At 46.4% G+C, this 26,806-nt stretch overlaps 1 protein-coding gene across 2 annotated transcripts in view; it reads left to right on the top strand.

Moving 5' to 3' along the window:
• Positions 1-345: 345 nt before the first annotated feature.
• MYBPC2 (myosin binding protein C2) overlaps positions 346-26,806 on the top strand; it is a 241,323-nt gene continuing 214,862 nt past the window's right edge. The window contains exon 1 of one of the 2 annotated variants that reach the window (XM_069636959.1): positions 346-463. In XM_069636959.1, coding sequence (XP_069493060.1) covers positions 442-463 — 22 coding nt within the window. In that variant the 5' untranslated portion in view covers positions 346-441. The remainder of the gene's footprint in view (positions 464-26,806) is intronic. The other variant, XM_069636949.1, reaches the window with a different exon arrangement.

Here is a 26,806-nt window from a genome sequence, read left to right as displayed (position 1 = left end):
GCGCTGTCGCTGGGCAAGTGCAAAAACTAGTAAGGGGGAGCCGCATCTTTTTTAGCCCCGGCCTCATCAAACTCAGTGACAACTCGTCCAGGGAGCGCACATTGCGTCACACCTATATGCTAGTGTTATTGCACAATTTTCCTGGCTCTATAGGAGCCTGTGTGTGTGCAGGCAGCTGGTGGGGGTCCTGAGTCTTCCCCATCCCCCAGCGGCCCACTGTCTCTGCTACTATTAATGCCAAAGCATGATTCCTCCCTCTCCCTGATTTAAGGAGCTCTATGGCACGGCTCAAGAATTTGGCATTGGGCCCTGGGAGAGGGGGGCGGGTCAGGTGGCCTGTGTCAGTCTCTCCCAAGGGGCATGGGCTAGTCTTTAAAGAGGCCTTGAGACTACAGAGGGTTGAGTGTGTGCCTGGACCCAGGAGAGGGCATCATCCCGGCCATGCCTGAGCCAACGAAAGTCGGTAGGACTCTTTACTGTACATCGTGGGGTGTGCTTGCGGATTGGGGAACGCATACGCTGTCCTGAAATGTACAACGTAGGGAACCGATCCGGGAGTCGGGTCTGTGAGGGGGCCGTCCTGCGCCCAGTGCATACTCAGGCGTCTGCATGATGCATACAGGGTGCGATAGGGGCTGTTTTGGCCTGATGCTGGCCTCGAAGCACTGTGGCCTGAAGTCCTCTGATGCAGTGCACACTCGTAACACTGCCCTCAGTTGTGACTCAACACCCAGGACAGTTCGACCCTCCCCTCCGCTATGGCCATGCAATCCTTGACCTCTCTGCTGGGAGCGATGACTGCGATGCCATTCATTTGGCCGTTGTGATGTTTGTGGTTGTGAGAAAGGGAGGTGGGCAAATAGAGTGCACGGGGAAACGGCAGAGGTGTGAGTACAGGTGTGATGAGATAGCTCGTTGGGTTAATGCACACTCTGCAAAAGATCTGTGGGTTATCTCCGTGTTGCAGTATGGAACCCAGGCGGGGCTGTCAAAAACATTCATCCTTCTGAGATACAGTGCAGGGATAAGTATAAGGGCCAGATTTACAAAGCCTTTTTCAATGGGATTTTTCAATTTAAAAACGCTTTGTAAATTAGGGCTGAAGACTTCTAATTGCAATTAAACAGCACGTATTTGAAGTGCAAGATTTGTATACAGAAATTCCTAACACTTCTTACCAGGTGTATAAGGCTTCTGACTGAACCGAACCAGAGCGCTCTTCTTAGCAGGTGACAGCTAGAACATGCAGGCTTTAAGTTAAGCACACGACTTAAACGGGCACATTGGCATTTAGCACTTAGCATAACTTTAAAAGATGGACTTCGGCACTTCATAGCAGATGATTGTTACTTTTCATAGGGCACTGCCAACACGCACATGCATCGAAGATAACATTTTAATGCGACAGTACTTACTGCACGCCTTAGCAGAAGAGTGGGACGTGTTATGAGTCAGTACTGGCATTTGCGTGCAGAAATGCAATGGTCAGTTCCGGGGCTTCTTCTAATAGGCGTGTCAAAGTGTTTTTCTCTCTGCAGAAGTTATCTGGCCAGTGAAAACACCTCATTATTACGACCCCTTTTCATATCAACTTAAGGCATAGTTTTTGCAGCTAATTTGTGTTACGATTCGGGGCCTGATTTATGGATTTTTTGCGTGCTGAAAAGTGACTTTGCAAACTTTTCAAAGCACAAAACTCATTTTCCGATTCATGGATCAGACTTTGTGTGTTTTTCCAGTACTCTGCACGGGTCCTTCACGTCTTTGCGCGTAGTCGATCGCTTTGCACGACTCCATGCAAAGTGTGGGTCAGTCCTGCACAATGAAAAAAATAGGCGGCAGAACATGCACATTCCCCATTCTCCTGGGAAAATGAGGAAGAACATGGGCGTGTTGAGGGACTGGCCACATAAAGAAATTGCATGCCCAGTCAATCGCAAACCCAACGCATTTATGAATTTCAACACGCAACTTCACGTCGGGTTTAGTCACACGCAAACCTTGTGAACTCACTGCTACAAGATAGGAGATGCAATGCACTATGCACATAGGATCCAGAATGCAACGGTAACGTATACATAGCAATTAAGGGATGACAGCATGTACTAAAGGTACTGCTTGGAGTTAGGGGTGATTGTATGCAGATTAGCAGGGTGCTGACTTGAATTACAGGAGTTCGCGCGCAGGTTTACCGGCTGCTGCCTTGAGTTACGCAAAATGGTAGGCAGATTAACGGGGTGTAGTTTTGGGTTACGGGGGTTCTTACGCAGTGTCTGGGGTGCTGCCTTGGTTGCAAGGGGAGGGCCCACAGTATTGCCGGGGTGCTTGATGGTTCGGATAAGGTAGGTGCAAAGGTTGGTATATGTCACTGGTTTTGGTTTGTGTGGGTGCGTGTCGTGGGCGTTCCGGGCTCTACTCTATTTTCTTTGTGCCCAGGGTTACTTTGCGGTTATAAATCCATTAGATATGCAGAACGCGCAACACACTTTTGCGTGCAGGTAGGAGCAAAGTTGTTTTATGCGCAGAGTACTTTGCAGATACTGTGTGCTTTTTCCATGAATCAGGCCCTTTGGTTCTTAGAGAAAGAGCAGATAACAAGGGGGGGGGGGGCTCCTGGGAGTCCCTGTGCCAGACATTAGTCCTGGTTATGAGAGACTTACCCAGAGTCTTTAGCTCACTATCTTTCACAGAGAAGAAATATCCCAAACATATCAGTCTTTGTCCTGCCCTCGTGTTAGAGAAAGAGCGGCTGGCCTTGCTGATAATGGCAAATAGAAAGAGGGGGTTCTCCTTTTATGTGGTGCAAATAACTCGATGGTAATCATTATATGTGTTTTGTTTTTGGCTTTTAAAATATTCCTGATTTGCTGCATCTTCAATTCTACTACGAATGGATTCACGGTAGAGCGTGTCTTAATTTGCATCCCAAGAAAAGATGATAGCTGTGTAACACACGTTTTATATTCTTGGTATTCTGATATCAATGGCTACTTTTGCAGGTTTTGTCAAACAGCAATCCTCATTCACCTAACCTAACCCCCTCACAAAGGAACCTTAAACGCAACATCCCCCTGAAATTAGCTCTTTGAACTTTGCAATATAGGCAGTTATATGATAGATACGATCTCATTCCACTGGCCAGCCTGCCCTGACCTTTCTGGGGTTGCTGCCAAGGCCCAGGAGGCACTGACGAGCATAGAGGTGGAACTCGCTCCAGGCAGAGGACGGGGGCACTTCATCTTGGTGTCAGTGAACAGTGACACACTTCTACAGCTGCCACCCCAAATCTAGAGTTCCATGTGGTACACATTTGACCTTTGACTACCTATATCCAGAAACTATTGCACTAGAGTAGAGAAGGGGGGAGAAATGGGATGCGAGGATGGACACACACTGTGCACTGTTCCATGAATCAGGGTGTTTGTTGGCAGTGCAAAGTCACTTTTCACCAGTGAAAAGTGACTTTGCGCTGTGCAAAACATTCCATGAATCAGGCCCAAAGTCAGTGAGCGTGGTTTGGCTATTTACTTACCCATTGCCCGACTATGGCCATGCTAATGCCTATAGCCATCCCCATCCTACTACCTGACGCTGCTCACCAAAACACAGCCTGCTGGGATTTCTTTGAGCCTGCTCTGTCATGCAGTAGAAATATAACACGTTGTGCTGTGTAGGGCCTGCCACTGTTGTTTGTGAGCATTCTTCTGAAAGTTGCTGACTTATTTGCTGCTGTAATTGAGCTATTAGTGTAGTAAAAATGTCTTAAGTGTGACTTCAGCCACTTCATTTACAAACAATAAGTCTGTCCTTGCATCCATTATTTGTACTGAAGTCCTGTTAAAAACAAGCATTTGCAAATCCAGCAGTTTTGGCTCGTGTTTAGGTACCTGACATTTGCCAGGTGCTGATATCATATGGCCAGTATCTCAAACCAATTTGTATCTGTTGCCATTGTGCTGGCAGTGACTGGAAAATACCTATACCATACTTAAAAGCCAAACGGTTGTCTTTGCCAATGCTTTTTTGTAATGAAAACAATTACAGGAAATACAGTACAGCCTTGTACTGCTGTCATATTCAGTACTGAAAGCGCCTGTCCTACCACTATTGTAATTTGTACCCAGATGCTGCATGTGAAACCTTATTGTGCTAGTGTAGTAGCGTATATTGTACCCAAAGTACAGGTGGAATGCTTGCACAATTGTACTTGCGTATAATGCCTTCTGCGACTGGTTGTGAATCTTTGCTCTAGTGCATTTGGTACTCAGATTTTGTGTGTGAATTCTTGCTGAAATAGTGCTTTGAAATATTGTGCATTCAGAGGTCGTGAGTGCATTTTGGCACTAGTGGTAAATTCGACGATGCGCCGAGTGACTGCTTGCATTGGTGCAACATGCGCTCAGGCTCAGTTTGAATCTTGAAACCAGAACAGTGGTTAGTGGTTTTTTCTACGTGTGAAGTGCACTAGTGTTCCTGCCAAATGTAAGCCATTCCAATAATTCATGTGTGTAGTTCACACTCCGATGCTACTGGGAATCTTTACACTCGAGAGGCACAAGGCCTGATTCATGGAATTCTTTGCACGGTGTAAAGTGACTCTTCACTGGTGCAAAGTGACTTTGCACTGCCGACACAAACCCTGATTGATGGAACTGTGCAAAGTGTATTATTTGCATGGCAAAATTCATTTTGTACTGTAAAAATGACTCTGCACTGACTTGGCCCTGCAAAAATACACTTTGCACAGTTCCATGAATCAGGGTTTGTGTCAGCAGTGCAAAGTCATTTTTCAGCAGTGCAAAGTCACTTGGAACCATGCAAATAATCCCATTAATCGTGCCCGGAGTTTTATCTTCACTTCAGTGCGCAGTTCATCCCACTCTCAAAGGGCCCGGTTCTCAAAAATGAGCACAAATGAGAAAAGCGCAGATGACACGCTATTCACTTTACTGAAATGCGCAGGTCACCTTATTCTGAAAGGTGACTTGCGCATTTTAGGAGGGGCTGCACAGTTGCACAAAGATGTGCCCCATGCATACATTAGTTTCGGGAGAGCGCTCCCTGCACTAAACAATGACAGGCTCCCAAACCCGTCCACCCTCCTAGTGTGATTGCCGTGGTTTAAACTGTGGCTGTCACATTTAAAGCAAAAGTCATGACAGGGTCAGAAATGACCCTGCCCTGGGGATGAACATCATTTCTGCGCATTTGAAATTGCATCTCGTTTGTGAATTCGGAATGTGCTTTTAAATGCGCAAAAAAGGCAATCTTAGTTGCGCTCATTCAGATGCCCATTGTGCATTGGGCTGCTCCTTTTTTGACACAAATGAGGAAAATCGCTAGCACCTCTCCTCAGCGCAACCCCTCACCTGCGGCAAAAAAGGTTTTGAGAATCTGGCCCATAGACTATATGCCTGAGTCCCTTCATTAGTTCACTGGACTATCCTTCACTTGGGGGCCATGAGCAGGAATGCTTGCACACAAGCAGATGGGCGTATTTTATACTCGGAGGCTAAGCGCATTCGCTGCGTTAGTTCCTGGAATGTGCTGCGTTCAGAAGAAGCTTAGGTGTAAATCTCTGCTCGAATGCATTAGTGTAGTATGCACTCAGAGTCAGAGTGTGAATTTATATTCTGTTGCACAGCTGTATTCATCACCAGGGGACCACTCAGGTGGTGCTAGTGCGTGGTACAAATATCCTTTAACATTAACATCTAGAGACTCCCATCACAGGTATAGCTGAAACAGTAAATACAGATGATATTTGCAAATATTGGCTGTTTACCACGTGCCACATTACAGGGTTGGGGGTATTTACCTCTGGCGGTATTCCAACAGAAAACTGCTTGTAGTAAAGTGCCTCTAATCATAAGGTTAAAAAATACCGCTGGAAAACACCACCAATGTGTACACACATCCAAGAGGTTCTGTAGAAAGTCCTCTGAAGAGTGTGGCGTTTTCCTGTAGCAAAGGGAAGAGCAAGTGCTTACCTTAATTGCAGAAGTCCTTTCCTGCATAATGCCCTGAAAGGGGGTTCGAACGTTAGATTTCTGATGTCGACCCTTTCACGTCCTTTTAATGGCAATGCAGACAACAGTCAAAAAAGGTCCATCACTGCATAATTCCATTTTTTACAGTAGCAATAGTTAGTAAAGGTCATCGTAGGCCATGCGGCTCAAAATCCTGGTGCTATTGCATTGGTCTGAGATCCGGCGGAACATGAGTTAGCGCTTCTGGGGGCCCATTTAAAAAATCAGGTTTGGGACACTTCATTACAGCCGGGAAAACCAGTCAGACTCTAAAGGAATGGAGGGAGGGGGTGAGTAGCCGCAGATTATCACGGGACAGGTTTATTGTCTTTGCAGAGAATGAGCAAAGGGAACCAGCGTGGAGTTCAAATTCTAAGGGCCAATTTCGCGTAATACTTTTTTGCGCCAACGATAACATGCGCAGGCGCAAGGGGATACGCATTGCATGACAGGGTCAATCCTGAGGCACCCCTACCAGGATGTTGACATGACCACCACAGTGGGTGCTTCAAGGTGCCTACCAGCTTCTTCACAACCTCGCTGCACTAATATTCTCAGCCTCTTTACTCTAACACACTACATGCATACCAACCAAGGCACTTGTAGATCGCCACAACATCCAGTGACATGCAGAGTCCCACAAGGCTCCATCCCCTCCACTCTTCAAGCCTTACATGGAGCCCTTCGGGATACTCTTAGCCACATTCAACATGGAAATCCACCAGTATGCTTATTTATTTATTGTATTCATTGTTCACTTGTTCGGTGCTTATACAGGAAGCAAATACTGTTTCAAAGCGCCCACAGGGCAACAATGTAATTACAGCAATGTTAAATAATGAAATACAACAAAGAAAAGACAATGGGGAGGGGAAGACGTACCTACTATCCCTTGTGAGTGTTCAAAATGTGCAGATGCAGAGGGGAGAGGGGTATGGAATAGATGCTTTGGAGCTCTTGGGAAGCAGAAGGTGAAGTGCTATGAATAAAGGTAAGTGCAACCTCTAGTGGTGGGGGGTGAGCCAAGGCAAGTGCAGAGGATAGACAGCAGCTGGGATGATAAGATGTGGGAGGTCAGGGCCCTGAGGATGCATAAGGGCCCTGCACACCAGTCAAGCTACTGTGCGATTAGAAAGAGGGGGGCGGGGGAAGGAAGAAGTAAAGAGGAAGGTCTTGAGGCTTTTACGGAACTTAAGGAGGTCCTGCTCAAGACTAAGAGGGTGGGGGAGGCTGTTCCAAAGAAGGGAGCCCGCTGCGAAAAGCGATCGACCACCTGCTCTCTGTTTAGCAAACTGCTTCACACGCAAGGAGTTGGTGCCAGAGGAATGCCGGTGTCTAGAGGGGGAGTATTTGGTCAGAAGGATTTGCAGATAGAGTGGCCCTGGCCCCAAACAGCCTTGTGGATGATGCAGAGGGATTTGAATGTAATCTTTGCTGCTATCGGGAGCCAGTGGAGACTGTAGGGCAGGAGAGATGTGGTCCCTGGGCTTGAGGGGATGAATGAAGATTAAGAAAGAGGCTGTTGCAATAGTCAAGCCTAGAGAGAACCAGAGCCCGGCTAACATTGAGTCTCTGGGGAAGGTGAGGAAATGTAGGATTCCTTTCAGAAGAAAAAGCTGAAGGTGGGACTTTTTGGCAATGTCCTGAGTATGAGGGAGGAAGGGGAGAGAAGAGTCGAAAATGACTGAGGTTTCTGGCTTCCGAAGAGGGAGCTGGGGGAGAGCCCAAGGAAGAAGGCCAGAGTGAAGGGAAGAAGTGGGGTGCCGGGGTCCCAATAGGGAGGATCTGTGCTTTGCTGGCATTGAGACAAAGATCATTGGAAGTACACCAGGCCTGGATGGCTGAGAGGCAGTCAGGGACAAGGGGGGTTCAAGGGCATCTGTAGAAAGTTTGAAGAAGAGTTGTGTGTTGTCAGCATAGCACTGGAAGTTGGGGGTGAAGGAGAGAATGAGGTGTGCCAGCAGAGTAAGATAGATGTTAAAGAGCCAAGGTGAAACAATGGAGCATGGGGAACGCCAGAGGTGGAGGAGGAAGTAGGCGAGGAGAAGGTTCGCAGTATGACCTTGGAAAGGCGGTCAGTCAAGAAGGAGGTAAGCCAGTCCAGTGCCCGTTCCAAGATACCAAGGGTGTCTTTGAGCCTTTTTATGAGGATGGAGCGGCTCACTGTGTCAAATGCAGAAGAGCGATCAAGGAGGATGAGGACAGCAGGGGAATTGGAGTCAAGGGATTCAAGCAGTCCTTCATGTGTGTTCAGAAGAGCAGTTTCCGTGCCTCTGGCTGCTCGGAATCCAGAATGATGGCCGTGAAGACAGCCAACAAGTTCAGTGTGGGAATTAAGTTGGGGGAGGGTCAACTTTTCAATCAGTTTCCCCGGGAAAGGGGTAATGGAGATGAGGTGGGCAGGAAGGGTCTGCTGATGTTTTTTTAAGGAGGGGACCGCAGAAGGGAGTGCTTGAGGGATGATGGAAAAGAGGCAGTAGCAAAGGAGTGGTTACAAAGATCATCCAGAGCAGGGGCGAGAGGAAATATTGTCCTTGATGGTTCTGGGTGAGCAAGGGGCAACCTGTATGGAAGATACCTTCATGTGGTTGATAACTCTGGTGACCTCTTCCAGGGAGACAGAGGCAAAGGAGGAAAGGGAGGTAGGCAGAGGGTGAGTGGTCAGGGGAGGAAAGGGGGGAAGGGATGGGTTGGGAGAGTGCATGACAAGGCTGTTCAGTATGTCTTGGGTGTTTGAGGTGAAACATCCGAAGGTCAGCAGCCTCAACATTCACTTCTTCAACCACTGCCAAGCCTGGATGTCAAGTGCTTACCTGAAATGTAGCCCTACCAAAACAGAGTTCATCCGCCCCTAGAGTGCCACTGAATGCACCCACAGTCATAACTGGCTGACGCAGATGGATTGCGATAGCTTCTTCCCCAATTCACGCCCAGTACAAAGTCCCTCTACTTCAGCATTGATTGCTAGTTCTTCAATGCACGCATTGCCAAGAAGATGCAAACAGCATGGTACTAGCAATCACCAATTTGCCGAACCAAACCTGTCATCCCTGCCTGAGACTTCAGATTTGTGGTCTAGGCCCTGGTGCTCTCCTACCTGAATGGTCGAAGCGCATCCTAGTGTCCAAACCACTACTCTGCCCTCCCCACCCCCCGAGAGCTGTCCAGCACGCTGCAGCACACCTCATTGCAGGATTGAGAAAATGTAACCACATTGCCCCCACTCTCAAGATATTACACTAGTTGCCCCTCCAAATTCGCATTCGCCTTCATAATAGCCTTCATCACCTGCAAAGCTCTAATATCCAAGAAGTCAACATCCATAGCTGAAAAGATCACTGTCTCAGGAGGTCACCTGTTACCGCAACACAGGAGCCAAGAAAAGACTGGAATTCAGGAAGTGCAAGAAGAAGACCAGCAAACAAGCATTCTAATGCTATGCTCCCATGCTCTGGAACAACCTTCCAGTTAACATCAAGCAGGCTCCCTCTCTCCTGCGATTATGGAAACATCTGAAGACCTTGCTCTTCAAGGAACACTTCACAGACAAATCAAAACGTTAGACCGACAAGATACCCCCTTCTCCCCATGGTATGTTCCACTCCCTTTATTGTACTTCACTCTGTTCCTTTCTAGCCAGGTTTGCACCCTGTAAATTACCTACACACATATATAGATCAACATGAAACCAAAGTTATATTGAAAAGTCCCTCTCTTTTCACTTGTCTAACCCACCTCCTCTCTTTCAGTTCTACCAGAGCGTTTGGAGACCATGCACATGGCAGCAGGGTGCGGTATATGAATCAGTGAAGTCATGCATGTAACTGGGTATTTTCTTTGCCAGTAGATTTCAAATATGTTCTACCTTGTCATAGATATTTGCAGTCCGAGTGCGATCTCATTATATTATGGGTCACCTGGGGTGGTGTGATTTGTGTATTTTTGCTCCACAAAACATTTTTTCGGGTTTAAGAAAGGGAGACAATTAAAGGGAAGAGAGAGTGGTAGGAAGAGTAACAGAAGGAGAGAATCAGAAAGGAGTGGAAAAAGGAGGCGAGAATGGAAGTCATACTAAAGGTGGACGTGTAGCGCAATCGGTGAGCGATGTTTAGGCGCTGCTAAGAGCATGGAGTGCGGATCAGTGTCAGACACGCCCGTTGGAGCAGTCTGTCCTCACAAGTGATGAAGTGATGACATGACCTCTGAACCTATCCTAAAGTGTTCAAAGTGCAATCTGACAGGGAGCAGTTGGTCGTCTAACGGGTGAAAGGTTAAAGGGACAAAGCAACTCGAGAGTGAAGGTACCAGCATATATGCCACTGCTTCCACTAGGGATGCGCCTCCAGTAGCACTACTTCATCCACCAAGGAAGCATGTGCAGCGACACTACCACACCGCCCAGGGAGCGTGTGCATCAACAGTACCGCATCCACGGTGGAGAATGCAGGGCAACACTTCTGTCTTCTGCAGAGATGAATGTGCCGTGAAACTACTAGCCCCACCTATGAAGCGCTTACAGCCAAAATGTTGTCCGCACCAAGCACGTTAATGGAATGAGCAGTGCTGAATTTGTAAGAAAATAAGTGCCAGGGCCCAAATATTTTCTAGCACGCTTGTGAGATTGCGAGTGGGCTGTACCCCACCTTTGCTGCCACCGGCCACAGCTGCTCCCCAGAGTGTTGACGCACTTGGCGCTAATACAACTCGCACCTGCTCTTTGGGGTGGATGGATGCCGTGGCTATCATTACTTCATAATCAATCTGAGTCTGAGACAATAAGTTGCCGGGCACAGAAATAAGTGCCAGGTCTGAGCCCTGGCAAACACCCCCACAAATTAAGCACTGGGAATCAGTAAGCAATTTCCTATGTAAGTGACCCTGCACTGAGCAAATCTGCCCCCCCCCTCCCGGCCCCGGCCCCCGCCCATTGCATTTGTGTTAAAGTGACACTGCTGCCCTTCATCCACCAAAGGAGCATGAATAGCCACACAACTGATAGGGGAGCAGGAGAGCCCTCTGTGACAATGAAATAGATTTGCCTCAAAAGGCCAGTACATTGAAAAGAGTGTGGCTGCACTACTGGGTTCCCAATCCCACAAAGGGTGGTTGTCCTGATTCAGCGGTTGTGTTGAAACTTCCAAGGAAGGTTCAGATAGTCATGTTAGGGAGATTTTATGCTGTGCAAAATCAACACCATAGGAGTTTCACAGCACAGCGGCTCAGCAGGGTGCTGGCCTGATGTCCTCCCGCCAGGGGTCTCCAAATAGTGACCCGTGGAAGACACGGAAAAGGGCAAAGAGGAAACAGGGTTAGACGAATGTCAAGATTTTGGAGACAGATGTGCAAGGATAAGGATAAAGGTAATATTTGTCGGCTTTTGGATGTATGCCGATCCCAACAGAACGGCCAAAGAGAGAATGCCGAACTAGGAGGCCAAGTGCTATAGTACCTGTACTAATCAAGGCAGTATTCAAGTGATAATCTCCTAGTAATGGAAGTAGTGTGTGTGGTATTAGGGGCTTGAATTGGGATGAAGTGGCCCTTTGGAGAAGCCAATTTGGTTGGGTTTGCTTTGACTGCCCCAAAACAGTTCCCAAATACAAATGTGGTTAGTGCCCAGATTGGCTGCCAATATAGTCTAGGTAGACTGTGAAAAAGCAGAATGTGGAAGGAGACATTAGGGAAAGTGGAAAATGGATGGGGTAGGATTCTGTCTGTGTGCCATGAATGCTTGCAATATATTCTGATGTGAGCTAATCGATGAAGATGCTGTAATGTATGGCCAGTTCCGTGCTATGTAAGGAGTAGTAGCGTGAACAATCATGGCCAATTGTAACAGTTCAAGCTGGAGCATGGTAAGAAACATAAAGGCCTATTGTAGCATTTGGATAGAGCTAACGTAGAAATCGCTCCCTAGAAAGTGGTAAATTCATAATACAGTATAAACAGCAACCTAGTGGTGCAATCAGTGTTACCCTAGAATGTAATAAAAGTCAAACGGTGTGACTCAGCATCATGGTGTAATCTACAAAAGAGACACAGACACATGGCCCCGCTCCCATAGTTTGGCAAAACTGTATGCACATAAAACAATAGAATACCATAAGTAAGAGCCATGTATGACAAGCTGAGCAGAGCATAGTATATGTTATAGACCGGCCTCGAAATGGATAAAAGGTACTCTGCCAATCATACCTCCCCCATACCCGTGTGCCCAGTGGAGCAGGAGAGTGGTCAGAGTGATGTAGTTGGGAATGAGGGGGCGGAACCCCAGACCAGGTCGAGAAGCACCTGATCTCGTCAAGGAACTGAATACAAGTGCAGTTGCGGGGGGAGCGGGGGGACTTAGGGGCACCTGCACGAGGGGCTGAGTCCTGGTGGTTTGCATTACAAAAAAGTACATGTGGGGGACCTAAGAACAACTACAGAGCTGTATACTTGAAATATGTCTGTGATAGTGATTCAAGCATGAAACCCTTCTTGGCAAGCAACGCACATTGAACTCTCTGCTCATTTCATTAGTCACAATATTCACCCTAGCATGAAAATATCTGTAAACCACAAGGCTTCTATACTCATTTGGACAGTGCCTTTTTGTGGTTGTGAGGCTTGGGCTGTTTTGTGCAGTGCTAATATTTGTACTACGAGTCTTCTGAAGCACTGCTTATCTGGGTTTGCTAGCCCGGGGGTGGGGCTTAGGCAGTGCTTAATTTGTAATAAAATAAGTACCAGAGCCCAAATATGTTCTTGCATGGGACTAAAATAATGAAGTTGCCAAAACACAAAAACATACTGGGTTTAAAAATAAGTGCTGGGGTTAGCCCTGGCAAACCACCCCCACAAATTAAGTACTGAGCTTAAAGCTTGGACCACAGGCCTCCACAGGACAGTGCTCCTGCTGGACACATTTTGCCAGAGCAGAAAGAGGACATATGAAAGCAGAGAACAACCTAGTATAGCAAAGTTATAATAGGGCATAGCAAAATGTATTGCGAAATAATAGGAGTAAAGTCAAAATGAAGACCGATGGGAGCAAAGCATAGTATGGTCTAGCATCATGTATGGGGCAATGATGGGAGGACAAAGGAACCAGATCAAAGATGGACACCTATGGGCACAGATGCAGCGAGGATAAAAAGGGTTAAAGCAAATTGCGACCTGGAAGAAGAGTGGTCAGTGCAACTTGGAGTGGAATGCGACAGAGCGCAAGCAATGCAAAGAAGAGTCAAACAAGGGTCACCATTTTGACTGACGCCTGTTGCCTAGTCAGACTATTCTGTGCAAATGGCCACGGGGAGGGCAACATCACAAGGTCCAGAATCAGGCCAAGAGAGGACAGGGAGCTCTAGGGCTCCTGAGAGAGGTTTGGTGAGGGTGAAAATGACACTGTTGGGAGTGGATGTATGTGATCATATCGGATTACGAAAAGCTCGAATTGCAAAATACCGAGGCCCGCTTTCCCGCATTGTGCAATTCGATCTTTTTTTATTTTCATTTGTCCCCTCCTTTTTTCATGTATGTGGGGGACGCCCCCACAACCCCTGAATGCGGAAATACCAGACAAGTTGAGTCGGGGACACTGCTGCAAACCCCCACTCACCTAATTCAGTATTTTCGGGTTCAGTCTTTTCTAGCTATACCGAATGCGAGAAAACCATCTATTCAGTCTTTTTTTTCTCAATCTTTTGGTGCGATTCCATTGGGAGTCACGGGTGATGATCTTAAATTACCCCAAAGCATCATCACAGCCAAAGATGCCATTTGTAGGAAGATGTTTTTAAAGTTTACTTGGTTGTCCGTTTTTAATCTCCTTAGGTAAATATTGGGAGCAATTTAGGGTCTCCAACACAGGCAAGTCTTGAAGTCACAGAACATCTGCACCACCCAATCCCGTAACTTAAGACACTTATTGAAAATAGTATAAAGGGTTAATTGTACACAGCAGGCCATTGCCACCGAGGCAGGTAGACTAGCACCCACAAAAAAGCCTGATGTTGACTAGTGTAGAGTATGGCTGCCACAGAGGCTGTCGTGTTCACAGAGAAATTTGATGAGATTTCCCACTCCAAGGGTGTCTCTGAAATGATGGTTGGGCCAAGTGGCATAATCCTTTATGTATCGAGCTGGAGCCTTTGGACGGGCAATGACTCCTGGGAAGCGTAGCACTCTACATTAGCCTCAACAGTCTTTTTGATGCTCCAAGCCAAGGGTGCCTACCTTGGATTTTCACTATTGGGGCAAAAAAAACCTCACTGAGGAATATGTGCAAGCAGCCTTGCTCACCCCCTTCCTAGGTGGAAAAGGTGCCCTTTAGGGCATATTTTACTTAGGAATTCGATATTTATAGGGTGCTCTCAAGATATAATATCTCAGCAACAGTCAACTAACCTGCTGTGCTACTTTGCAACTTTTTGCTTTGGGGACTGTCACTCAACTTGAAACATTTCCACATTGCAGTTGGGTCCATGATACTGCTTAAAGTCACTGAAATTAATTAACATTGCAGGTCATGCGCATGACTTAAAAGCCAACTGTGTTTTGGCTCCTACACCATTGACAACCCGTGCAGTCTCATTTCGGAAGTACTATCGGCAGCAGTGCAAACATCTGTAGAGGGGCAAAGTGTGTATCGCCGTTATTGACAAAACTCGATCTGTTTCCAAACACTCCCATTTTTGACAGATTTGTTTTAGTATCACATAATCTCGTCAAGTGGGGCGGGCGAGATTAAAATCCACCATCGAGACTCGACAATTTAGCCACCAGATTCCATTTGCAAACAGCGGTTTAGAAACCAATACCCCGTCTCCTGGGAACGTGGCCTGACATTCCCAAAGCGTGCCCTTTCTATGCCGCTGTCACGGGGTGCCAGCGATATGCTCTAGCAGCTGGTAGCCATAAAAGGGGAAGGGCAGTCGGACGGAGGAAGCTTTCGTGCAGAATGCTAGAAGAGCAGCCCAGAGTTATTGATGGGCCCGTTTTAATGACTGTCCTAAAATAAGATCGTGGAGCCGTTCAGGAGGTACTGAGGGCGGCGCGTCTCAGAAGGTTCTGGCCTTGACCGCTCAACCCTGCACTTGGGAATTCCTGGGACCTAGCCTCACACTCCGGGCCTGTTGGGAATTCCTTGGCGCAGGAGCCCCGAGAGGGTGCTGCCACCGCCCGTGGAGGGCCGAGAACATCTCTCGTGATGCTGACTTCATTTGAAGTCTTAAAGCGCACAGTACATCGCCTTGTGCCACCTCCATGCAGTCTAAAACTGTACACAACAAACTTTGGTGCTGTCTCGGCAAAGGGGCCTTGCACAAAGCAAAACAATTCAAGTGCTGCTGGACCCACCCCTTACGTCTTACACTGCACAGAAGGCGAGGGGTGATGGGAGCTGTAGTCCAAAACATCTGGGGAGCCAAAGGTTGAAGACCCCTGCCCCAGGACAACAAACACTTGTACTGATCCCTCCTGGGCTTGGTATGCAGGTGAAGTACATTTCTCTATCCCTGCAAAGACATGACTTTCATTATACATATAGGTATGTCCCTGGGAAGCAGTAAAATAGATCAAATATCAGGGAAGGGCTCTGTCAGGGACAAGGCTCGCTATTAAGCACAGAGGCCTCTAAAAGGAAGAGGCAATGGGGAACAGTACAGGGAAAAGACTCTATGATGGGGGACAGAAGGCCCCATGGAAGATAGGATGCATTATGCAGTACAGGGGGCACCATAAAAGACAGGTGCCGCTGTCAAGATTAGGCAGGAAGCAAAGGACGAGGAGCACAGTGAGGGACACAGGACAGAGTGATAGGATGACAGCACGTAAGGGCAAGGGGGTCTCCCTTAGTGGTAGCGAGCACAATGTGGCCCAGATGGCCCAGAGTAGTCACTTAGTCGTTCTCTAGCAAATAAATGGTTATATTTAAATACATGCTGCTATGTCCCTGTCAATGTCCCTTAGGATAAAGTGGAAGGCCTCACACAAAATGCCATCACCCCTGGCACGCCACCCCGCATCCTTCCCAGATATTGCGTTCATGTGTGCATTCCTTTGTGTGCATCTCGTCTATATAACTTAAAGGTGATGTTCACCTTCTCTGCAAAATCTTTGCTACAGATGTCATCTTCATTACAAATAGCTGTTCATAAATTTCACCTTATCATTGAGAATGTGAACTTTATGAATAGTCCTCAGTATCCTGCACATATCATGTTTCCTTCTCTAGGAAATGGAGGTTTCATGTGTACTAGCCTTGTGTCAGATCTTGCTTTTTCATACCAGCATTTGAGTCTCCTCTCTGGTGGTTCTTCCTGGCGCCAATAGTCCAGCAGTGGTTTCGTCCCCTCAGGGTTTTAGAATATATAAGTCTTAGCTCTATGGGTAATGTTTAGATTTGCAGGGAAAGATGATTCCTGCCTTGGTGCCTCCTTGACTGCACACCTTACCAGTTCATCACTTTCCGCTTCCACTCCATAGCCTGGGTTATGTAGGAAAAAGAAAGATCCTTGACCCATTATAAACGATACGCCGCTTTCTTCTCCACGCTCTCTCCAGGAGATGGTATCTCAATTGTTAGTCTTGGAGTTGCACCATGATTGTAGATCCACCTAATGTCCTTGCCGGCCCTAGATAATATCTGTGGCATGATTGGTTGCTCCCCAAATAAGCTAGTCATGCATCCAGATGATCAGGAGCCTGTCGTGATAAGGCAACTTCCTTCAGACCCGCATGGAAGGGCCAAATCATGGCTTCTCTTCGTCCGTGCTAAAGTTTTTGTGTAGGCTTTCAGGTCCTTGTTTTAAAACACCAGCAAGGTATTCAGAGGCCTTATTTCCTTGAGTCCCTCCGCCATTTCCAATAATTGGATTTGCAGCTAGTTCTCTATATTCCACTTCATCAGTCTTTGATATCGCCTCCTTTAGCTTGTCCGGTTATGCACTGGCTCTCGAAGTGGTGAGATCAATGCTCGGTAGGAGCTCCATCTTTCTGTGTCCAATCTGTGTCCCTTGCTCAGTTTCCTTTTAGCATAGAAGTCAGACCTCCCAGAGTCTGCCACAGGATTACTAGTGCGCTAGGCAAATCCCCCTATTAGTATGCTCTTTCACTTATTGGAGGTATTGTGGATGTTTCAGGATGATCTCCGAGTGCCCACTCCCCATCTAAAGTTTTTCAACACTTCACTGTCCACATCCACCTGAATACTAATCTCTTAGGCGCCACTCCCTTTTGTATACTGGCTTCCTGCTCTGGCTGCATGGCTTCATGATGGCAGTCCGTGAGGGGAGCATGTGCTGCATGTATTTGGACACCAGGTTCACTACCAGCGGCTCTGATGTACATTGATAACAGTATATCGCATCTGAAATTGATGCAATGTCACTTGCCCTAAGAAAAGGCTTCAGATATTGGGATCCAAGGGATTGCAATTTTTTTCCACTGAAAAACTGGAAGTGTGAAACCGTTTCGTCACCCGTAGCACACAATGGGCAGGCGCTCTTATTGCCCTCGAAGCACAACTAAGTTTAGCCAGCCTAAGAGTGCCCATTCAGATTTCTAATAATAGAGTTCTCGCATTGGCCGGAGTGATGACATCCAAGTACTCCTCTCGTACCCAAAATCCCCTTTAAGTTCAAGATAACTTGACCCCAAGCTTAGATGTTGACAGTCATCTTCCATATTTCTTCTAGACTGGTATATAACAGCTTCATTAAACCTTGTCAATGAGGCTCTAACCAGCCTTTTAGGTCTAGACCACAACCGAGGGGAATAGTCCCAGGCCAGGTCATGCAATACAGTATCTCTTCATAGAACCCAATCCTATCGATTTGCATGAAAGCAAAGAGCATTATCTCAACATAAGTAGGTTCAGCATTTTAAATTTGAAACATGTCTAATTGTGATTCAGTAAGAAACCCTTTTGAGCGAATAATGGAAGTTGGGCTCGGCAGTTTTAATTGGTCACACTACTTACCCTAAGAAATTTTTTTCTCTACATTGCAGTCTGGACAGCTACAACAAGTATCTGCATTTCCACCAATCACCAATCACTTTGGCTGTTTCTGTACCAAGTCTACTAAAAGCGTCTGCTTATGGAAAATGGAAACTCGTCTGCTTATGGAAACGTGGATTGCTCGTGCATGTGATAACTCGGCATCAGGACAGATCTCATTGGCCCGTACCCTGTTCTGAACAGAGTTGTCACATGCACAAGCAACCCTGCTTCATTGAGCAGACCGCTTTCAGAAGACTCGGCAGTGCTGCAGAGTCTACTGAAAGCTGCCTGCTCGTTGAAGAATGGGTGGGAGTCTCATGGGCAAGCCCCTGGGTCTGGGGACAGGGTGGCAAGACGTGTTTTGCCAGAGCCCCTCTCAGTTGTGTTCCGCGCAATTTCCTGCACTGCCCCCTAGACTATTTCGAGAAATCAACACATTCACTATGTGGCGTCCATGAAATGCAGGCTATATATTTATTAGCCTACGTTACGAGCGTCTTCAGTGTATCTTGGCCTGTCAACCCAACCCCAAGCTTTTCTCGCCACCAGTGCTTTATATGGGATATGAAATCCGTATCCATATCGGTGCTAAAGTTCTGTCGGGTGCTCCTTGTGGAGGACTGGGGGTGTGGAGCCTTGGCAGCGCACCGACTCAAGTACAATTTTTGGAGCCTGTCGGGTTTCCACCCTAGCTAGCCCCGGCCCATTTGAAGCCCTGCTCGCTCTGTTGCCCCTGCTCCCACGAAGCACCTTTGGACCTGTGAATATCACACACGGGTCATGCAGGGTGATCCCTCGAGCTATGCCATTCTCCTGAAGTCCCTTTTCCTTGTTGATAACATCATGGTCATCAACAAGAAAAACGGACTTAAGAAGTGCAACACAGATTCAGGCATCACTAAATAAGATTTATTTTTTTTATTCCAAGGAGCCCCTAGCACAATTGTAGAAGTGTACAAAAAGAAGTAGCAGAACTATGTTCCCTACTGGCCTGCCCCCACTCCCCACAAAAGCCATTGCCACCATGCCCCCTCTCACGCACAATACAAACCCCCAAACACATGCAAGTTTCTATTTCTGCCTACACTTTTATGTTAAAAAGAAACCATTCCGGAACAGTTTCTTTAACAGTAAAATGTGATTTAAAAAAGTAGAGGAGCAGCTCTACGCCCACTTCGACCACTGCCGTAGCACCCACATGGGACCTTTGTGGGTCCTAAAGGCGATATTCATCCAGGTGGCAGACCGAGCCTGCCGATAAAGCCTTGCTTGCGTCGCATGAGCCCTTAACTTCGGCGGTGAGCTGTTACCAGCAGGGTCGGCCTGCTTCCTTGCTGAAATCTCCTCATTAGCACCCAGGTGGGCGTTACGTCCAATCATCTTGCTCAGATTACAGGCTGAATCCCACAATCCAAACCTATGTTCCAAGCAAGCTGGAAGCTGCGAGCGCTCCACCTTCTTCCCCCCCACTACGCCTTCCCTCTGGTCCCCATACCTTGCTTCCCCCCAGCCCTCTTACCTGATTCCTTTGGCGGTAACACCACCGCCGCCAATGCTTCTGCATACCAGCCTGCCATGGAAATGGAAGAGGGGAGCCCAGCCTTGCATTTCCACTGTGACTGTTTTAGGAGAGTATTTGTTTGAATGGATGATGTTCAAGTGCACAACACTGTTCATTCAAACAAATAGATTGCTATCAGAACCCCGAATTAAAAACCCAGGGTGCTAACAGCAATAATACCCTTGGCGGAAAGCTGGAATGGGGCGGTAACAGCTTCAGGGTCCATCGTTAAGGCCCTAATTTCGCTTTGGCTTCCCGATCTAGCCTGCAGGTTCAAATAGTATTGCAATATTAGCACCCGGGCGGGGAATCCAACCAATCAGGTTTTTTCTGCACGCAGGCAGAATCCCACGATCTCATACGACGTTCCGAGCAGTCTGATGGCTACTTCTCCTCCCTGCCATCTTCCCCTTCCCGCCATCTTCCCTTCCCCTGCAGTGACCGTTTGCTCCCCTACCCGCCCCTCTGCCCCACTCACCTTATTCCTTTGGCAGTGGCAATCGGCGCCACAGCTCCGGCCTCCATCCTGGCCTACTGGCCACCATGCAAATGGAAGAGGCGCTCTGCATGGAGCCCTGGCTTCCAGCTTCACGGTGGCATCCCGTTCATTCAAACAAAATACATAGATAATTGCACCCCAGGTTTCCAGATTTAAAACCCGGGTGGTAATAGCAATGACACCCGATCCGGCCCACCAGATCGGGTGATATCGGTGTCGGGCCCATAGTTAAGGCCCTCTCTGCGCTCTGTTCTATAACTTGGACCCGAGCCATTACCACCCGATCCGGCTCACAGACCTGGCAAACTTGCAGAATGAGTTGTTCTATCTATTTCTGAAAAACGTTTAGTGATGTTCACAGAGGGCAAAAGAAGGGTTATGACCACATTAAGGTCTGGAGAACTTTCCTGTTACGGTTCGACTGAAGAAGAGAGGACAGCTCTTAGAATAACAGATTTGGGAATCTAAATTACTGCTCTGGAACCCAAATTATGCCTGTTCAAAATAGCAGTGCATCAATGGGGTAAAACCAATCACTTGTGAGGTCTGCAGGAGGCTGGTAGGACTGCTCCCAGAGTCAGACACACCTTAGATTGCCTTTGAAAGGTCAGCAGGGTTGGATATAGCCAGTGGCATGTCAGACAAATCCTCCAAGACTTCGGGGATATCGGGTCTGAAGGGAATTTTCTTCATTTCCATATATATGCCTGTCATCTACTGGGAATGGGTGCTGGAGTTAAAATATGGGGAGGGGACGTAAGGTTACTCCCTGTGTGCCTGTGAGTACGCGCGGGTCACTACTGCACTTCCTATGCCAAGCCTGGAGGCTAAAATTATCTCTGTACCCTGCCCACCCTGTCACCTGCTCCCCGTGGCCCTACTAGGAGAGACCCCCGAAAAGGCAGCAACTTGAGATGCCTCCGGAAATGTCTGCCAGATGAGATCGGTCTGAAGGAGACTTATTGAGGTGGGGAAGAATTTTGATCAATGTCTGATTCAAGGAGTCAACAGAGAAGGAGGGTGACTGGCCAATGTAGTCGTGGTTATATGTCAGTGCCCTAAAGGTTGGAATGGTTTGGGCATAATGAATCTCCAAGTTCTGTGTTGTGTAAATGTTGTGTTTTGAAATGAATTTCGTGTATATGCACTGCTAATGTATCGTTGTTAACGGTTTACAAACTAGAAACGCAATTTAAAAAAATGAATCTCGTGGCCGGTGTTGACACCGTGTGGGAGGAACCGCCTCCCTTATTATATAGGAACATCTTATAATGCATAAACTCTTGTATGGGTTTGTTTTGGTGCTTCTTATACAGATCTAATGTGCCACCTTACGCCACTTCCAAGTGTCGTAACTGTCCGGTCCTGTACCTGTGTCCGCGGAAGCTGCTGAGCCCCCACAATCCCCCCCGAGTTGTGCAGTCAACTACTGAATTTAAACAGCAGAAATCTCCACAACCCCAAGGGAAAGGGGGAAGTGGAGAAAATAACAAAAGACACAGGTATCTCTTCTGGTAGTCGGAAACCTGCAGTAGATAAAAAACAAATTATGTTATCTTTCTTTATAATCATTTCTTCTCCCACTATGCCCCTTTTAGAACCTAAAACACCTGTTAAGCCTCCCTGAAGATCTGAAAGGCTTGCTTATTAGTAACTTCAAAATTAATTGATGAAAACTGAAGAATACTTCTTGGCTTCACATTTTAGATGAATATGTTTTCCATGACTCTAAACATAAAGTTCATGAAATTAAATTGAACTGAAGTTTTCTTTTTACTGCTAGTCTCTTTTAAACCTTGTATTTCGCCTTTGATGACTCCAGAAGTGTAAACTTCATTAACTAGAATTAATATGAAATTACTGTTTTTAAGATGCTTTAAAAAGAACACATCTTCAATTAAAGAATCTGTAACATGCTTCTTTGCTACAGATACAGCGTTTCAGTTCCTTAGCATAAATTGAAATTGTTCATGCGTTTTGAATCATTGCAAATAAAAACCTTTTAGCATGCTTATGAAAGTCACTATTCATTTATATTTGCAGAGTCTGCGCATGCGTGAAGAAACGTTAAACACAGACTCTTCTACGCATGCGAACTGAAAGTCTTTCACAGTTCGTGTTATTTCACTCCATCAGCGCATGCGTGAATAAACACTTATTCGACTCAAAACTAACGGCGAGTTGAAATAATAACTCGACGCCGTTTACACTAGTTCCTTGTTGTTGCACAGTATAAAAATAGTCTTTCTCACTACTTCACCGCACATGCCCAGATAAAACTCCCTCACAGAGCATGCGCGAGAGAGTAGCGACGGAACCTTTTTAAAATCTAAATGAGTCTGCGCACGTTATGAAAATAAAGCTTTCACAGAATATACTGCATTTACAATAAAACGAACACGCCAACTACCTCCTCACGCATAATCAAATTACGTTCTTTCTCTCAGAACATGCGCGAGAGAGTAGCGTTTTAAACAAAGGAACGTTACTTTTCTTCGTAGTGCGAAACACATGGAATAAAACTTTAAGCACCACTCTTGAGGAAATAAACTGTTGCCAATATAATTAGCAGATTACTTTAACAGTTCCTTTGGATTCCAATCTCCAAATAAAAAAAAAAGGCAATAAGAAAACTTTAAATTGAAAAGATGCTAAAAAGCAATGTCACTTAAAAAGACCTAAATACTTAACTAAATACCTAAACGTTGAAATGACTAAAAATAGGCGCTTTAGTAGATGACTTCTTTACTTAACTTGAATTGATCTTATTCCAGATAGCTAGTTATTTGACTTAAAAGATTTACTTGAACGCTGCGCTCCCACCAAGTCTCTGCATGCCTTGTCCCACGAAGATTCTTCACCAAACCTGCTTCATACTTAACTCCTGATTCAAAAAGGTAAATACCAAGGCCAAAACCCAGAGCTGAATTATACAGGACCTTCCTGATAAAGGTTGAACAATGAAAGGCAGTTTAGAACTCTGAAACTGCTTCCAAGACTCCATAGCTTCCAATCAAAATGTATCATCTTGACTACCAAAAAGATCCCTGATTGATTCCCTCCTTCCTTCCCACCATGCTGGATTGGGACAATCTCCCTCTGATAAAAAGATAGTTAAGGAATATGAGGGGAATAATAGGCAATAACATTACAAACAGATTACAAATTAAAAGTGTACACTTGTAGTGGATTATAGGCTGGCAGTGAGTGAGTGAGACTGGCAATGATTAAAACCTGACAGTAACACACTGTAAACATATTGAAATGCCACAGCAGAGCAGAGAAATGCAGCAAAGAGAACAAGCCACGTGACACGTTCTGCGCACAGATCACCGTCCAGCACTCGGTTCCATCGGCGGGTTAGCTAGATAGTACTGAGGAGACTTTTCGAGTAAGTGTCGGCTTTACTTTGGAGGTTCAAGTTAACTATGAGTGCAATTCTTTGAATGTGCACCTGCAACAGGCCAGGGTGAACTGACCTCCTTGCTTTTCACATCATGTACCCACGTCCCGAAAAGCTTCTGCAAAATAGTCACATTTCCCACTTTTTACAATAGCCTTTGAAGTGCCATCCTTATAAGAGCACTTTTTTAATATAAGATGAATACAAGCCAGGTTTCAGCTTTAAGGAAAGCCTAGCGTCAGGGAGAGCGTGTAAACGCAAACATATCTAATTGCTGCCAGCACGCCACACGGCTATGACAATAGATGATGAAAAACAGTGCGGGAGGGAGGCGGTCATCCTTCCGGACTTTCAAAAAGGCAATAGAGATCAACGGTCCAACTATAGGCCTATTTCTTTGATAGACTCCTTGGCCAAAATGCATTTGAGGGTGATTCTCCATCGATCGGAGGATTGGGTGGAACATCTAGGTAATCTATCGCATGTTCAAGCAGGTTTTAGGCCAGGAGGTTGCAACTTTAGACCAGGCGATGAGGCTACACCTCATCTGTCGGAAGTATGTGGCCTTAAGTTCCCAAGGCCTGTATCTGACGTTTGTGGATCTCCAAACTGCCTTAGACACTGTGCCGAGGGATCTATTATGGACAGTTATGCAGGAAGCAGGTATTCCCCCAACTCTGGTCAAAGCCATCAAGTCACTGTATTTTAATAATGCACAGATTTGATGGGGGCCACATGGAAAGACCACAGATCCAGTTTCCATAGGTATCAGGGTCAGACAGGGATGTGTTTTGGCATGCGGCGGCCATGTACGCTCCGAGATTGGGAAGCTATAAATGGATCCTCCTTTAGTTTGCAGATGACATTGTTTTGTTGTCTAAAACCCTGATGGACAAAAGTCTGATTTTTAATGGAGCAATCCACCACAATAAACACTCACCTAATAATCCTCATCCTCATATGACAATGCAGTCCCTACCTGAAGAAGAATGCTTGGGAGGCTAGCTGGCAAGTGGCTCGATTCCATGCATTAAACGATCAGGCATTCCTTGCTTTTCATCCAACACTGCTTGCATGCAGGGGCATGTGGTACCCCTCTCTATATGTGCTAAAAAGTCTCATGTTATGTTATATTATGTTGATTTATACCACACACCACTACCACCCAGGGGCAGTCTCGAGGCGCTCGCGTGTCTCTGCAAGAGAGGGGTGTGGCGAGGTTAGTGAGGATAGGGTGGGAGGATAGGTTCAGAACAAGGAGGAACTGGCGTCTGTGAGTGTTGTTTTGCATGTGGAAGTTCGTGCGGGAGGCCTCGTGTGTTGTCACTATATGGTAAGATTCAGTGGTGTCCAGTCAATTGGTCGACAGCAAACTGGTCGACTGCAATTTGGTCGACACCATTTGGTCGAATGCCAAATGGTCGAATTTTTTTTTTTTTATATATATATATGTGTTTTGTGGGTTTTCGTGTGGGGAAAAAAAATAAAAAAGAAAAAAAAGGGGGTTGGGGGGGACCCCCCCAAAAAAAACCAAAAAAGGGGTAAAAAAAAAAAAAATAATAATTCGACCATTTGGCATTCGACCAAATGGTGTCGACAAGTTGTCCTGTCGACCAAATGTTTTCTACCAATTGACTGGGAACCAGATTCAGTGCCACGGTGTGTGGTAGTGTTTTGTGTTGATGTTAGTGTGTTGAGTGGGGTTGTGAAGAGTTTGGTTGTGTGCACTGGTTAGATAGAGTCCATAAGGGATCCAGAGTCACAGGTGATCGTAGCTGTACGATCATCCGGTGTCTTGGTGTGTAACTGCATTGTTGATAGTTTTATGGACTATGCGGGCTGTTAGCTCTAGGTGTGCTTCAGCATCTAGAGATGCTGGGTGTGAACATAGAATTGATTCTCAGTTTGTTTGTGTGTAGTGTGGCTAGACCAAGGTCTGGTATGGCGTCAGTTATGGTAGAGGAGCTGGAAGGGGAGATGGGTTAGGTTAATAAGTCGGTCGGTTTGTTGGAGTCAAAGAGATGATTGATGGTATCTTGCCTTCTTCTTGGTTGTGGTTCTTTGGCCCATCTTGTCTCCACTTCTCCACTCTAATTGTTTGTCTGTGGTGTTACTGTTGCCGGTGTCCTTTGGCATGTAAAGTGCAAAGCCAGGATTGATAGAAGGCTTCACACATGGTCCTGGGGACTCAGTTATTTGGGAGTCCAAGTAATTCTAGGACACATAACTGATAGGCTTTTCCTAATCCTTTGTAAACAGAGTGCTGCAAAACGTGGACTTGTAACCGCTTATGAGTGCTCTAAGACAATGTAAGCATGATGAAGTACCACAAAAATTTGTTTTCGAATAGCTACAGTAAATCGGGTAAGCATTGGTGCATCAAAACGTGCTTGTTGAGTGGCCTGATTTCGCCCACAAACAACCTGTCCCAAAGGAGGGTATCTAAGTGGAACCGAGGGCCCTCAAATGAGAATGGGCTTTTGTTAGTGCTCTGACTGTGCTTTCTCGACAGCATTCACATGCCCGTCAGTGGTCTGCAACCATTGGCTCTCCAGATGGCTAAACTCTAGTTAGTGTAGTCAATGTTGAGGAACCCTGGGAGGCACAGCCCTCACTATCTGGAGGAGAGCAGGTTGCATCCCCCTGAGCTATTGTATCGTGGCAGGCATTTCTTGGAAGGGGGTTCCTAGTGCACCTTCTGAGGAGGATTTCCTTTCCTGAGAAAGTAACTGGCAGGAGCACCAACAGGGAAGCTTAACGACCTGCACCAAGAGGTTGCCTAGGTGGGGCACAGGCCAGACAAATCTGAATCATCACAGTCCTGCCATGGATGAACCACTGATCCAGGTTGACAACTACATGACACATCATTGCTTTGCGACTTCAGAATTGTATGATCTCAAGAGACACTCATCCAAGCCAGGTATGTCTTATCTTTATAGTTTCCTGTACCAGCAGGACCTTTTTGCGACACACAATTATTATTTTGGGGAAACGGGAGCCTTTGAATGCATAGTACATCCCCTGCCTGCTTATAGTTTGGCTGCAGTAGGCTGTACTCAGAACGCACATGCTTCTTTTAACCTTGCTCTGCTGAAACTGCAGGCAGGAGGTGGGGAAGCCAGGAAACAGTCACGTGGGTGCACTGTGCTTTTAGCAGGGATCACTTTACGCAAGGGGTTTGATTAGCAAAGCCCCCTTTCAGAAGCAGAATTACAAGCCTTATTTTATGTAACAATCAAAAAAGTTCATGCTATATCGCCTTCACACATGGCCATTCTGTCCCATTTACACTGCATGCAGTGCCCGGAAAAGGTAAAAGTCAAACACC

Source organism: Ambystoma mexicanum, chromosome 1q (assembly GCF_040938575.1).
Source record: "Ambystoma mexicanum isolate Mex_15411 chromosome 1q, UKY_AmexF1_1, whole genome shotgun sequence".
NCBI classification, from domain to species: domain Eukaryota; kingdom Metazoa; phylum Chordata; class Amphibia; order Caudata; family Ambystomatidae; genus Ambystoma; species Ambystoma mexicanum.
Note: the sequence above shows the minus strand (reverse complement) of the source record. Positions and strands in the feature narration are given on the sequence as shown.